At 43.3% G+C, this 15116-nt stretch overlaps 1 protein-coding gene across 1 annotated transcript; it reads right to left on the bottom strand.

The window, feature by feature from the left end:
* Positions 1-2219: 2219 nt before the first annotated feature.
* Positions 2220-14034, bottom strand: cacng7b (calcium channel, voltage-dependent, gamma subunit 7b). Its single transcript, XM_062400028.1, has 6 exons — positions 13949-14034; positions 9765-9960; positions 9417-9503; positions 8714-8854; positions 5134-5279; positions 2220-4519 (listed from the first exon to the last, which is right to left on the bottom strand). The coding sequence occupies exons 2-6, from the start codon at positions 9958-9960 to the stop codon at positions 4079-4081; spliced, it is 1011 nt and encodes a 336-aa protein (XP_062256012.1). The 5' UTR covers positions 13949-14034; the 3' UTR covers positions 2220-4078.
* Positions 14035-15116: the final 1082 nt, after the last annotated feature.

Raw genomic sequence — 15116 nt, 5'->3', positions numbered from 1 at the left:
CTAATGTTAGATATCTCGCCCCCTATCACTCACACGCATACACACAAGCACACACACTAAAACAAACAGATATACAAAGAGTAATTTCTGAAGATAAAGCAGAGGGACTGCTGCCTTCTGCAAACTGTGTCATATTATGTGTAATAAAGTTTTACAGTTATTTGACGTTTTTATGGTAAGATGTGGTTGTGGGATTTCAATATACTTATTTGTAATTTCCCCAAAAGTTGAAATTTCTACTTTAATTCATCATTATGTAAATTTAAAAAGTTAGATAAATGTTATATTTTTTTCTGGGTCAGTGTGCCAACAGCCAACTCTCCCACCTAAATATTGTAAATCAAAAGAGGATTGGGAATTAACCATTTCAAGGATGACCTAGGTCAAATATATATTCCACAGCCTGTGGAGGAATGTGAATGAACAGACAAGAATGAACGGTTTGAAATGAGCGTTAAAAGTTTAATTTGACATTATTTTCACTTTCCGTTTGGTCAGAAACAACATAAAGCTTGTTATTCATTCGTAAAGTAGTCAACGTATATGGCTCCATCACAGTTTGACCTTGACTATATATTTACAACTTTAACAGGGGGTATTGGAAGATCTAAAGATTTTTTCACTTTCTTAAATTATGATAATTAACATCACATTACAATATTGTGCTTTAGTTTCAGGCTGATTATGATAAATATCTTTTAACCTTTGTACATATGAAAACACAAAGAGCAACAAAATGCAGCCACACGCAGGCGCACAGACACTCGTAACCCGCTCTGATCAATGGCTGCCCTCAGGCTGCAGTGGATTTGCTGTGACTGAGGAGGGAGTCGGGTTAACATCCATGGTTCACTACAGTGTGAAGTGAACTCACACACAGTGATTCCCTCCAGCCAGAATATATACGCAGTGCATGGTGGGCTCCTATTGCTACAAGTAGTATCATTTTTTTTTTAATTCCTAAACGAAAATCAGGTCATGGCAAAACTCCAAAAGAATATTTAGTATTCATTATAGTTGAAACATATCATGACAAAAATAAGCAGTGAGGAAACAGACAGGGTGAGATGAATCCATGTTAAAGTTTAATTCATTAGTATCAGAGAAAAATGAGGAAAGTGAGTCAACACCTTCAACAACAAGTGATCTTATTACAACTTCTACTGAGTCATGTCTCCTATAGCCCAGATTTTACAGCATTGAAGCATTGAAAAACATTTTTTTTTTTTCATGTGCAAGAAGACTTGGTCTTTCTGCTGAAACGTGCACGGCTACACCCTTATAGGGGCAGAGTAAGAAGAGGGCTGGGGGCTGAGAGGGAAAAACAAACAGGTAGAAAGATGAGGAAGAAAAAGAGATGCTGCAGTTTAACAGGCACCAAATGATCAGTGAATAGTTCCTAACATTATAAAGGGAAGTAATGTGTGAAAGAGCAAATCGTGAGAACAGTTGCTCAGCTGCCCACAGACACAAAGGTCAGGGGTGTAAAGGTAAGAGAGGTGGACTGATAAGAGGTTGCGATGCCTAATGGCTGGTCAAATCTAGAAAGGGATATAGTTTGATCTTCATCAACGGCTACGGCTGAGATGCCCATGAGCAAGGCACTTTAACCCCCGACTGGAAGAGCAGAAGGCTGCAGCGACACTAGACTTCACCTCAGTATGGATTTGTGCAACCACATGAACAAAAAGCAGGAGGGTGATGGAAAACATTTTCATAATTAACAAAGGTCTGCAAAACAACACAATGATATTTTAACGAGGTCACATCTTCACACACATCATCTGTCAGACATCAGTGTGTCTCCCTCTCTCAAGCATCACAGTGATAATGAAAACCAGCCATCACACCACGACACTGCGGTTTGATTCTCATTACAGAGATTTCTCATGTCTACATATCTCTCTATGTATGATGTGCCTTAAATAAACAAATTAACTAAATGTGAATATTCTAAAGTAAAACATCTTTGTTTCTGACATGCAGGTCCCTCGTTTCTGAGAGGTTTGTGTTTGAGCAGCTTTGTCTGAGCATTACTTCAATTCTCCAGAGGAATATTCCACAGAGCTAAAACAATAACACAGACCTGTTTGGCTGAAAGTCCTTTATAACACGTCATAGGTGGCTCAACATATATTGTAGACCACTGGCCTCTGCAAAGTCCTGTGATATAGGCTGCTACCTAGTGGTGTATGGAGGAAATGCCACCATACAGGATGTCAATCTATGGAAGAACCATTTTATCTTTTCAGAAAAGAGTGATGCATCGTTTTTCCACTACTTTGTGACATTTCAAAAATGATTTCACGCCCCTCCAATTTATAAACAGCATACAAACATTTAATAAATAGTGTCTAACACACTGTACAGTAGTTGTAAGCAGCTATAAATATATTTCAGCCATTTATTTTCAGTGAATTAATGATCAATTAACACATAATATTTGTCAGCAGTTATAGCTCATTCGTGCTATCAAACTGTTTTATTGTACTGTCATTCATTGTCTGTTTGTTCACCAGCCTCCTCTTATATGTGCTGACAGGTAGAGTTACAGATGTTGACAAATATGTGAATATGAACCACTTCTGCCTATGTCTACATAATGGCATGTTATAGATTATTTATTAAATGATAATAACCTGTTATAAATGTTCAATGGAAGAAGCGCTTCCCACAAAATAATAAATTGGCAGTTAAGCTCTTCAAATGCTGTCGTCCTAAACACAAGACGGCTCAGAGAACATTTCCATCAACGGCATTTATTTTTAAACTCTAAGAATATATAGTATGATGCACTCAACCAAATATGTTGGGATACAGCAGTGGCCCTCACTTGTAATGTTAAAGCTGGAGGACCTGCATGTCACAAACAGTGGTATCGTCCTCTGAGCAGCGAGAGCAAATTACATTTTTACTTTCACAAGGTTAGTTTTCCAGATATATTTATATATATATATATATATTTACAAAGCGTTTGAAGTTTAAAAAATACTTTGAACTGCTCTGTAAAACACACATGTCTCTGTCACATGCTCAAAACGTCTCGTTGCCCCATGACATTCGCTGCAACTCCACATCTGGACAAACAGCAGCTCCAGATGTGATCTGGTCCGGGGTCAGTGTCGAGCAGTGACCAGTAGAGGGCATTAGACCCCTGTATCACTGTGGAGTGGTCCCTGCGTGCAACCAGCCTGACGTGTACAGTATCTGATGTCGGCCGGAGTTCGTCTTCGTCCGAAGACGGATGAGTCAGATATCCTCCAGGTGGGACTTCGGTCAAAGCTTTATTTATAATTAACAACATCTGTAGGGGCGTCCTCCTGTGCACTTTAAGGTTCAAGACGTCACAACTTTGTTTCTTCAACAAATATTTAAAAACATAAAATCGATTTGTCCCTCGTGATATTTTTGACCATCAGTGGTTTACAAATATCAACAACATCCACTTACAGTGTTCTCATGTCAGAATAACTCTATATTGTAACTTATATCTCTTGTTTTATAATAATATTATAATACTGCTTTGACATTGTGAGTTATGAAACTGGATTGATGATGTAAGAAATTCATAGAAGACAAGAATATATTTATTCACATTTACCTTTTAGAAAAAAGGTACGCAGTCCGCTTACTTTGATGAATTACGTGTGTATAAAACTATGTGCATCCTCAGTCTCTGTGATCAGTGCTTTACATTGTACATTTCCAAGTGCATACAAATTTCCCGCAGCACTGCAGCATCTTCGTGTTTTACTGCAGCTCCTCGCTCTCTCCCTGCCTCGCTCTGCCTCGCCTGCATCTCCTCTGTCGCTCAACCTCACCTCTACAGTCCTTTGTCTCTTTCTCCTTCCTGTAATTCTGAATTACTCGATTCATTCATCGCCCCTTTTCTGTAAAATCTTCCTTTTCAATCTGTGCAATCTCCTTTGTCTTCACGTTGTTCTAAAGCTACATTTTCTCTCCTGCTCGCCTCACATGATCCAAACTCAGTGTTTAGTCTGTTCCACGTCTAAATGTACAGCATACATGAATATGAGGAGTCTGTGTCTCTCCTTACCTCCACAGTGCGCCCCCCTTCCTAACAGGGGGAGGCGCTCATCTGCATGTGTGCGTGATAGTGAGGAGGAGGCACAGGTGATGGGGGCATCGGAAGGGCCTGACCCTGGGGATGGGAGGAGTGTGACCTGGGCAGTGTGTGTGTGGAGGGGTAACCGGCAGACTGAGGGTAGCTCCCTGCAGAGGAGGAGCCGGAGGGTGGGCTTGCCATGGCGCCTGGTTGAAGCTTGCTCTTGTTCGGAACCGGTGGCGCCTGGTTGAGCTGGATGGAGATGTCACTGGAGGCCTCGGAGGTGCTGCGGCCGCGCTTCGGGGGAGGCCAGGAGGATTCCGGGTGGAGGAACTGGCCACTGTAGTCACTGCTGTCGGACAGGCGGGGATGGTAGAGCGCCGGGTGGGGGCGGTACATCTCCTCCTCGGCGTAACGCTTCATAAACAGGTAGACTGACAGCACCCCGGCCCCCTGATGAATAAATCAGTGAGAGATAAGGGAGGATTTAGTCCCATGAGCCGATCTCATCTGTTTACAAGTGACGGGGATTTAATTAGATGAAAAGTGACATGAAATAAAGAGGAATGAAGAAGGCGTGCACTGTTTCTCTGCAAGGATTCAAGATGGAGTGAGTTGCTTTAAGCTGAAATTCAACTGTGTAAAAAAGAGAAGAGCAAAGGAGGGAAACAAGAGTGTGGAGGAAAGATGGGAGCGGGGCCAGAGGAGGGGAGGATGTTGGTTTGTGTTGAGCCGTCCACTGCATCGCATTAAGAGCAGCACTGCTGATGATGATGGGTAAGAGGCTGATGGAGGAGGAGGGAGGGGAGGTGGGAGGAGGAGCAGAGCTCTCACATGACACTGCATCAAGCAGGGCTGCGCACGTGAGGCTGCACGCAGACACACACACAAACCCTGCAGTTTTGCATCATAACCGCTCACACTTAATATCCCTGCACTCCAGGAAACATCTCCCAGGTAGTGGATATGATTATATGCTCCACGTGTGCAGCATATTCCACACAAGCACACCTCATCCTCCTCCTCCTCCATGTTTGTCTCTCTTACACACACATGCCCGGACTGACCTCTTTGAGCAGGAAGGAGGAGGCAGCGAAGGCGAAGGACCAGCCGTAGTAGTAATTGAAGAACTGCTCGGGCTCTCTGGGCCGGTTCATCACTTCATCGTTAATGCTGGAGATGTAGAGCACCAGGCCCACCACCAGACTCAGGCCTGCACGAAGCACATTAACATTAACATCAGAGAGAGAGAGACAGATGAAAGAGGGAGTGAGAAGGTCATTATATAGTGATCACCAGTGTGGTGAGGGTTTCAGAGAGAGAGAGAGAGAGAGAGAGAGAGTGATGGGATGTGTAGTGGTCCCACCGAGCAATCAGCCTCACAATTGTTAACATTAATAAAGAGATGAGAGGAGGAGCAGAGAGACAGTTTGTGTTTGGGTCTGTACAGTAACGACAAATAGAGAGATAACAATGATCGCTTCCAGAAATGAAAAACTTTTGTTAGAGATTTGCCTCATAATGTTGAAGCAGAACACTGAACGATCATTAATGTAATTACCCCCAGGGTTGAAAGGGATGACATCATGTTAGAGAAGAAGTTTTTATAAACTATAATATCTACAATATTCTGGAGAAGAATAAGTGTAAAGCATGCTTGGATGACCTTATGACATGTTTCTAATGTTGAGCTGCCTCTTGTTCTCTTCTCCTCACAGCCCCCCCCCCCCCCCCCCCCCCCCCAGTCTGATGCAAAATTGTATTCAGACTCGTTTATTTTGTGAAAATACATTTTTAGGGGAACATATTTTCCACCTGGATTATGTTAATTTTGTGTGTACAAAGTGCTACTTACTCAATCATGGGATGGTTAGCATGAGGTTAACTTTAGGTGACAATGTGTAAATGTATAAAAATTGAACATACCAAATCTTTTGTTTCTGCTACTTTTGACTTCTGTAGAATCGATCCTCAAGACCTGATCACAATCTTGTCTTAATGTTAAATGAGGAATAAACATTTCCATAAAAATATAGAAAGACTTCCTTGGATGTTTCTTTGCAGGATATTGAAAGGCAAACAAATTCCATGAGGACATTTTTTCAGTTAATGTAATGCAGTTTCTAAATCAGCATTTACTGTATTTATAAAGATTAGTTTACATACATGTTTCATATCTGTAATATAATGATACATATTATAACGTCTGCAACATTTGAAAACTGACTTTTCGTCAAATCCTCATTGATAATTTTCTGAATATATTGATGACTAAATTAATTGAAGTAGCCTGTTTCCCTTAAAACATATCATAGACATCCTTAGAGTTTTTAATTTAAATATAAATATCCCAATACCCATGTGCATTCAATCTACTTGTCACCTTGTAATGTGATATATGTATAACTTTATAATTTGGTTAATCCTAATAAAACCATATCATAACAAAGATATATAAAAAAGAGACATTAAAGAGGAGTAAAAGGAAGTAAACTGTGAACATGGCTTGACACAGTTTCTAGGACGATTTAGGAAAAACCACCAGTGTTCACTGTAAAATTCCATGTGTTCATGTACTCACCATAGTAATTATATGAAAAACCAGAAAAGGCTTTTCACCCAGAAGCAACACATGCAACATTAAACCCCCTTCCTCTAGAAACCCTCACATGCTCTATAAGCTGCTTCCAAATGTTAAATGCATGAGAAACAACATATGGGCAACATCGAAGAATCAATATTCAAAGAAAGCTTCATGCTGTAAGCAGCAAATAAGAGTATTTTTAGCTTTCACTGGAATATTCAAGTGTACCACACGGCTGTCAACGGTTATGTCCTCTACTTGAAGGGTCGGTTTAAGAGGTTGTGTTGTCGATTTAACATAGAAAAGCACGCGAAATGCAGAAACCATGCTGCTGTCAATCCTGCGGAGGATGTACATCTTCCTCTGAATAATGAAACACAAGAAAACCGAGGGGCAAAGACATGGACGAGACCACTGCGGGCAAATGAGAGAAGAAGAAAAGTGTGGGACAAAAAAGAGGCAGAAGAATGTAAAATAAATGAAGTGTCTGCAGGAGCACGTATGAGAAGATGTGTGTTTGCGGTGTGTTTGGCAGAGGAGCAGAGAAACCAACAGTCGCTCGAACAGCTGCGGATCCATGCTGCGTGTTTTGCGGCCTGTAAAATGAACCAGAACACCGCAAAGCCGAGCTACAGTGTTCACCAGACCTCCGTGGTGCCAACAGAATAAGGTTCATATTGCTCTGGAGACCACAGACACCACCATGGAGCTCCACAGCGAGAATATACTCTGAGTGAAGGGGTGAGCAGGAAATGAGAAGGGAGAGAGACGGGGGGGAGAGAGAGAGAGGGCGGGGGGGGGGGGGGGGGGGGGGAGCATGGGAGGCAGGAGGAAGGAAGTGTTTAGAGAGAGAGGCTTAGTGCGGCAGAATATTCAACCGCTGAAAAGCAATTGGATACGCCTGCCCCTCATTATCACCCTATTATGAAAATACCTCATAAAGTGAAACACTGCGACACTCGCAGCGCGGCCCGTGAACATTGCATAACCCGGGTTACATAACACCTATTATTCCGCTGCACCCTTTATCAGCGAGTGGCTGCTGTGGCGAGTCGGAGCTGTCGTATCGGACTGCGTTTGATGCCCATCGTCGCGCTGCCTCCTTCTCAAACAAGTCGAGGCAGCTTTCCCCCCGAACAGGAGCTCCACTGAGGCAGCTGACACTTCTGCTCTCTGCACACCGGGCACGCGAAGTGGGAGCGTTACAGCCACCTGCTGTCCAACAAGGTTAATTACACTAATCCAGAGAATCCAGCGACACGGAGAAGAAACGCCTCCTGAGTATTTATTTCCACATTTTTCACACGTGTGATTCCAATATTGATTCTTGTGCCATTATTAGCTCCACAAGGGAGGTTATGTTTCCATCTGCTTGCGGGTAAGGTGGTAGAGAGGTTCATCCACTAATCAGAGGGTCAGAAGTTCGATCCCAGACTCCCCCATTCAGTATGTAAATAAAGTGTAATTGGGGAATATATGTATGTAGGAATGAAAGTGTGAATGCACTCTAAAGCATTTAGTTATCAAGACTAGAAACGTGTTGCAGACCATTCACCATGTGCCCCTGTCAAGCCACATTATACAAAAACAACCAGGAGGATTTCCACGAACCCTGGTGGGCGGATGCTGGATGGTTCAGCGAAGGACCATTACAATTGGGTGTGGATGAGAACCCGGGGATTGGATCTCTAATATTACGAGACTTTAACACCTTCAGTGTTTTCCCAGGGAATAATTCATAGGGACCGATATTTATAAGCGTGTGAAATCTGGAGCAGAGACTGTTGGGCCTGGAAGTTTAATGCTCTACTTAGTGCTACTCCAGTTGTTAATGGGAATCTGAGGAAGTCAGTGTCATTTTCAAAGTCGTGCAAAGTCAAGGATCAGAAAATTCTCACCATGCAGGTGTTGTGAAAACTAATCTCCTCATCTCTCCTGATAACAGTGTGCACACCTGCATACGACACAAACAACAGTGCCGTGATGGAGCGTCTGCACGTGTGACACGGGACACACCAGGCCGCGGTAATTGGTGACGGCGGGACATGAGTAATGAGTCCCACCTGAGAGGATGAAGAAGATGCCGGACACAAAGGCCAGGATGGTGCGCTGAGGCCGGATGTGTCCGATGTTGCTGATGACGAAGGCGGTGAAGACGAAGAGCAGCGACACCATCGGAAAGGGCGTGGCCGTACGCACCATCTCTGTAGAGAGACAGAGGTCACAGTGTGAAACAGAGATGACGGGTTGTGTCCTTTTCCTGCTAGAAATGATCATTTTAATAACTATAACATTATATGTAATGTGTTCACAGTGATGTCCATTTAAAAGGAGGTGGGGAAATATTTTTTTCTTTCTGTTAAAGTAAAAAAAAACTTTGTTGGGTGTGCTTCAACAAAGGTTCTTTAAATTTTCCCAGACTCCAATGCAACGTCTTTAAATCTCACATCCAGTTCAGCCAGCAGTCGAAAACCCCAAAACATTTTTATTAAACAGTTTGTATTAATATAAAACAAAGACTAACAGCATCTTTTTCAACTGGAGAAACTGCAACTGCATAATTTAAAAATTATTTATTTCCAAAAACTGACTTGAGACAATTAAGGTTCAAATAAATGTTCTGGTGATCATCAATCAACTTATCGTTGCAGCTCTACTAAAATAAAACTCAAATGATAGTAGCCACAATCAATCAGCAGGGGGACTCTGGGGTTTGTCCCAGTGGATGATGTGTGATGTCACTGCGTTGTTCCCTGTTTTACTCACTGAGGATGTTCGCTGTGTTCTCGGTGGTTATCTCTATATCGGGTTCGGTGAAATACTCTGAAGCTACACATCTCCCATTTTCTGCCCCTGTGAGGAAACACACAGAGAGAAACAAAAAAAGTCAGTCAAAGTCAGTGATGCATGAGGAAACAACACAAAACCAAACCAAAAAAGCTCATAGGTAACAATCATATTTTCTGACAGCTGTGATTCCAGAGGCCAGCAGCTCTCTCTCACACACACACACACACACACACACACACACACACATGGCAGCACTTTGTGATTGTGTGTCAGAAAGAGCAGGGGTCTTTCAATTTTTGAATATTCAAACATGTGTATTCCTACCGGCCACGAAGCAAACCCTCCAGAGGCCTGAGTGCAGCGCCATCTTCACCTCCATGCTCTGGTTCTGCTGCAGGATGATGCCCTCCACCATGATCAGCCAGTAGTCGGTGGACACGGCCACCCCCACCAGCAGCAGCCCGCAGGCGCCGAACACTGTGGACAGGATGGTCAACGCACGGCTGCTGCACGAACTCATCTGGGGGGGGGGGGGGGGGGGGGGGCAGAGCGAGGGAGCGTTAGAGGAAAAGAGGTGAATGCACATGAAACCTGCAGAGATCAGAAAATATGTAGGTAAATCTGAAAGAGGTCATGGGTGTGGGGGTGGAGGGGGTGGAGGGGGTGACGGGGTGCACGGAGAGAGACATGCGATGCATGTGTACGCGTGCAAACTGCTACCGGCTGATTCCCTGTCTTGCCTCGTTATTGCTAAAGATGAGTTAATGACACATCCACCGGCAGCCAATCGTGTTAAAGGTCAGAAAGGAGGCAACGCAACAGATGATGACTTAAACCAGTGGAGTTCTGGGGAAAGACTTGAATAAGTAACACACACACACACACACACACACAGACACGCAGAGTCACATTGACTTAACTTGATTTCCCTAACCTTAACCATAGTTACTCATTGCCTTAACCTAACACCTATCCCAATCTTAACCTAATCTATTACCTTAAAAATACGTCTTCACCTCAAAGTATAACGATCTACATTAGGTGGACTTTTTGTTCTCATAAGAAAGACAAGTCCTCATACATAGCATGTGACAGATTTAGGTCTCAACAACATGAGTAATACCTGGGCCACTCACACACACACACACACACACACACACACACACACACACACACACAAACACACACACACACACACACACACACACAACCACACACAGAGATCACGAGGGGAAGGAGAGGTCCTGAATGACTCACACATGGTCTTTCTGTGACTTAGTTCTGGTTGACAGCGAAAGACCTCACTGCAGAGCTTCTGAGTGTGCTGTCTGTATGAATCTGTGCATTTGTACGCACGTGTTTTTTGTGTTCCTGTGTGTGAGTGTGTTTGTGTGTGTGTGTAATTGCTCGGCCACTAGCCTCTTGCTTCATTTGTTCAGAAGCGTCATCTTGACAAGTCAGGGGGAGTAAATGCACGTGGGAAACTCAGAGCAGGGTTAGTATTTACTTTAACCAGCCTCATTGTGTTGAGTTATGTTGTTCATCCTGTGTTATAATTGGACTATGGGAGGATCATCAGTGTAATTGAACCAACCTCTTATATTCCACTGTGAGAAGTTCACCTTTGTATGCGAGTATAACAGGCTCTCTTCTGTACTTTACCACATATAACCAAGTGTTTTAAACTATGTTTCATATAATAACTTACAAATGTTCCCATATTTATAAACCTGGTGTCATCTTAGTGCACACTACTCATGCCTTTCACAGCTGGAGCTCTGCCCATACTGACTTGATAACATCTGTCACTTGCTGCAGATATTATTTTTGTCTCTACCCGCATGCTGGGACTTTCACACTGTATCTCACAGACATTCAAGTTCATTAAGTCACTTGAAATTGAGTGTGACACAGTAGTAACTGACCGGGGGAAACACAGGTACGGCCGTGAAGAGCGATGATAAAGCGCCTGCTTGCCGACAAAGAGCAGGTATTCAAGACTCATTCACAAATACAACGAGCATCACTCACATTCACTGCTGACTACAGCCTGAGGCATGAACAGTCTGAATCTTACAAAATAACTGTTGCTTCAAGTATTCACCTCTATGTTGTGCATTGACAAACACTGTATTTAATTAAATAAATTCTGACAATTTATCAGTCACCCTTTACAAAAAAGAAGTAATAAAACATAATGAGCACTTTATCCCCTCCACTGTTCCACCTTTGTTTGAAAAGCCATTGAGCCTTTCAGGAGCCGGATTATAATAGAAACGATAATTGTCGAGGGTAATAAACTCTTAAAGATTAAACTTGGCCTAATCTTATCTGAACAAGATGTGACCGTTATAGAAGTAACTTGAGTTTCTGTGCAGCCTCAGGGACGAGTAGAACCATTGCGTTGGTAAAAGGTTTCAGAGAAAAAGCCACTTTGGACATTTTTAAGGCTGAAAGAAACTGACGATGAGCGGCGTGAGTTGCTCATGGGACGCATAGAAGTAAGGAGATAACTATGAGCAACCATAAAAGATTTAAAATCAAATTAAATAAGAAATACAGGAGATTAACATGGCATCAATGAAATCAACTTCTGAGACAAAACAGCAAAAGCGTTTTGGTCAAATTTAACAAACCAACAGACTTATTTAGCATAATTAATAAACTATCAAATCCGTTTAATAGCATTTGTTAAGGTATATTTTATAAAGCTTTTCCTGCCATAATCACATGAATTAAAAAAACATTATTTCTATCTTGTGTAGTAAAGATGTGAATCTATTTCTAAGAAGATAAAGTATGTGAGTATGACATCTGATTTGAAAAGGTGACTATAAATAGACAAGACTTAAATGAGAGCCACTCAGGAGTCAGGCAAAGGTCACAGATGTATGCCATATAAGTTGCTGTACACTTGTTTTATTCTGTGAGTGAATGAGAGGTTCTCTGTTAAAGTGTCTTTTAAACAGTGAAGGGGGGAGACGGAAAGATGACCGAGGACCGGAGAGGGACGTGAGACCCGGGGATGAATGATCACACCTCCCAGCATCTGAGAGAATGTGCCAAAGTGGTCAGGAATGAGTGTGAAATCAATTGGAGCTGCAACACTGCAAGAAAAACGAGTGGACGTGCCTGAGCGGCTCCTTCCGAGTCGTTCAGCACCACGGACAGCTCCCTCATCCCTCCCACAGAAAACCAACACCCTGATGGTTTCTAATGGATGTAGAGATAATATAAAGAAGAGCTGGGACAAGTTCACCTCCTGTCTCCCCATGTTTTGTGCTCAAATCGCTGGAGGAATAGCCATTGTCGACTTGAGATTGAGATTGAGTGAAAAGAAAAATCTGTTTCCCCTGTTAGATTTGTGATAACAATCCTATTCTGGAGCAGCGAGACAGGCCCCTCAGCTCCCTCACCCAGAAAGTAATGAGCCCAATTGAATTGGTTAGATAGGAGCCACAAGGGGGACAAAGGGTTTAATTCTCTGCACAGACTGACATCACCTCCAAGTCTATCAGGGAAGAGAGACACTGAGAAAAAGAGGGAGTGACGGATGAGCTGCTGGAAATATCCAGTCAGGGAAAACAGCAGAAAAGAGGACAGGGTGGAAACTGGCAGGAGGACAGGGAGCAGATTGAGTCAGAGAAAAGACCTTGGCCCAAAAAATGCAAGGAGTACCCAGCAGCGTGGACGAGCATCACGGGGACGCGCCCACACTTGCGCTAAACTAACCAACCTTGACTGTGCAGCGTCTGAAGATGTGAGACCAGAGAGAGAGAGAGAAAGAAGAGAGAGAGAGAGAGAGAGAGAGAGAGAAAGAAGAGAGAGAGAGAGAGAGAGAGAGAGAGAGAGAGAGAGAGAGAGAGAGAGAGAGAGAGTGATGCCATGCAATCACTCATCAGGAAAATATAAATGACTTCATAACGACTAAAAGGAAAATATCGTGACTCAGTGGTTTGCTCTTGGTTCTGTCATTTCAGCTGCGCAGGGACTCTCTCCTGTCAAAAGTCTGCAGCAGATCGGAGCAGGAGCATCCGGTGTTAACTTCATGTATGTGGAGCGGGATCAGTGAATGAAGCAGGGATGTGCGCAGCGGCTTTTTTGGAGGAGCCCCCGCCCCCACACCCGCTGTCACACACACTCACTCACACGCGGAGTTTGGAGATGATAAACAGAGCAGGGAACATGTGAGCGACTCGCATACACACACATTTGGGAGGAAATCAAACACGCACGGAGTGAAAGTGCATGTACGGGAGAGGTGGTTTTTCCTGCGCGCCCTCAGGTGGAGAGGATGAGTGTCCGTCTTTACGCGAGCACGACATGAACGCTGCTCTTTCCACAGCTGTCATCACACACACACACACACACACACACACACGCATGCATTGAAAATGACTAAGTCAGGCAGCAAAGGCGTCGTCATCACAGTTACTGCCAATACAACTCACACGCACGCTCACACGCACACACACGCGAGTGTTATTCAGAAGGAAAGAAATACTCACCCTGCCACGAGAGTCGTGCGCACACGTCAGTAGCCAAGGAACCTCACACCAGGGAGGCTTGGTGGATTTTTGGTCTTTCTCACTATTCCCTGTGTGTTTACCCTCAAACCCCCTTACCCATCCTCCGAATCCCCCTCTCTCTCCTCCACTCAGCAGGTCCCAGGCACTGCGGTGGATCGGTTCAGCAAAAGCTACTTTGGCTACAACAGAGACATACTGTAGCGGCAGCAGTGGGGAGAAGTGTTGGAGAGAGAGGGAGGGAGGGAGAGGCAGAGAGCGAGAGGGAGAGAGAGAGGGAGAGAGCTAGAGAGGGAGGGAGAGGCAGAGAGATAGATGGAGAGAGAAAGCGAGAGAGTGAGGGAGAGGCAGGGAGAGAGCGAGAGAGAGAGACAGAGAGAGAGAGAGAGAGAGAGAGAGAGAGAGAGAGAGTGGTCAAACTATTACATCTCATCCTATCATACCCTCTTCAAATATGCTGTTGTTGTCTTTATCTTTCTTTCATTGAAGTACACTCTGCAATGGTATCATGTTGAACAATGCAGAGTATGTGCACCACTTTTCATCTTTACTGGTTTTATACTTTAACTTATTTTAGACACCATTTGAATTATCCTGTGATTTATTGTTTTGTCAATTCATTCTTTATTTTAGCGAGTTAGCTTTACCCAGATGTAGATATGAGCATCCTGCAGTGATACAAAAAAAGTCTGTTGCTAATTTCAAACCTTTCACATCACTTCTATCTTATGATAATTAAAATATCTAGAGTTACACTACTTGTACAAAAAGTGTTTTATTCTGCTACTTATGTTTCTGATTTTCTAAATTTGCACTTCTTTCAACAAATGGATTTAATGTTATCTTTTAAAAACCGTATAAACTAAACTAAACAACCTGCATTGTGCTGCACTTTACTTCATCGTGATAATGTCCATAGAGTGAAATTCAGTTTGGAAAAGTGAAGAGAGGCAGACAGGTCTGTGAGAGGGGGCACTAGATCAGCTTTAGAGTGTGTGTGTTTGTGTGTGGGGGGGGGGGTGGGGGTGGGGGGGGGGGGACATGCTGCAAACTTCAGGTCAAATTATATTTTATTTACAGTTCTATCAGGTGGAAGTAGAAAACATCATGGATCATCCGTCCTCTTGAAACTGTCGTTCATTCAAGACTA

Source organism: Platichthys flesus, chromosome 11, assembly GCF_949316205.1.
Source record: "Platichthys flesus chromosome 11, fPlaFle2.1, whole genome shotgun sequence".
Taxonomy (NCBI): domain Eukaryota; kingdom Metazoa; phylum Chordata; class Actinopteri; order Pleuronectiformes; family Pleuronectidae; genus Platichthys; species Platichthys flesus.
Note: the sequence above shows the minus strand (reverse complement) of the source record. Positions and strands in the feature narration are given on the sequence as shown.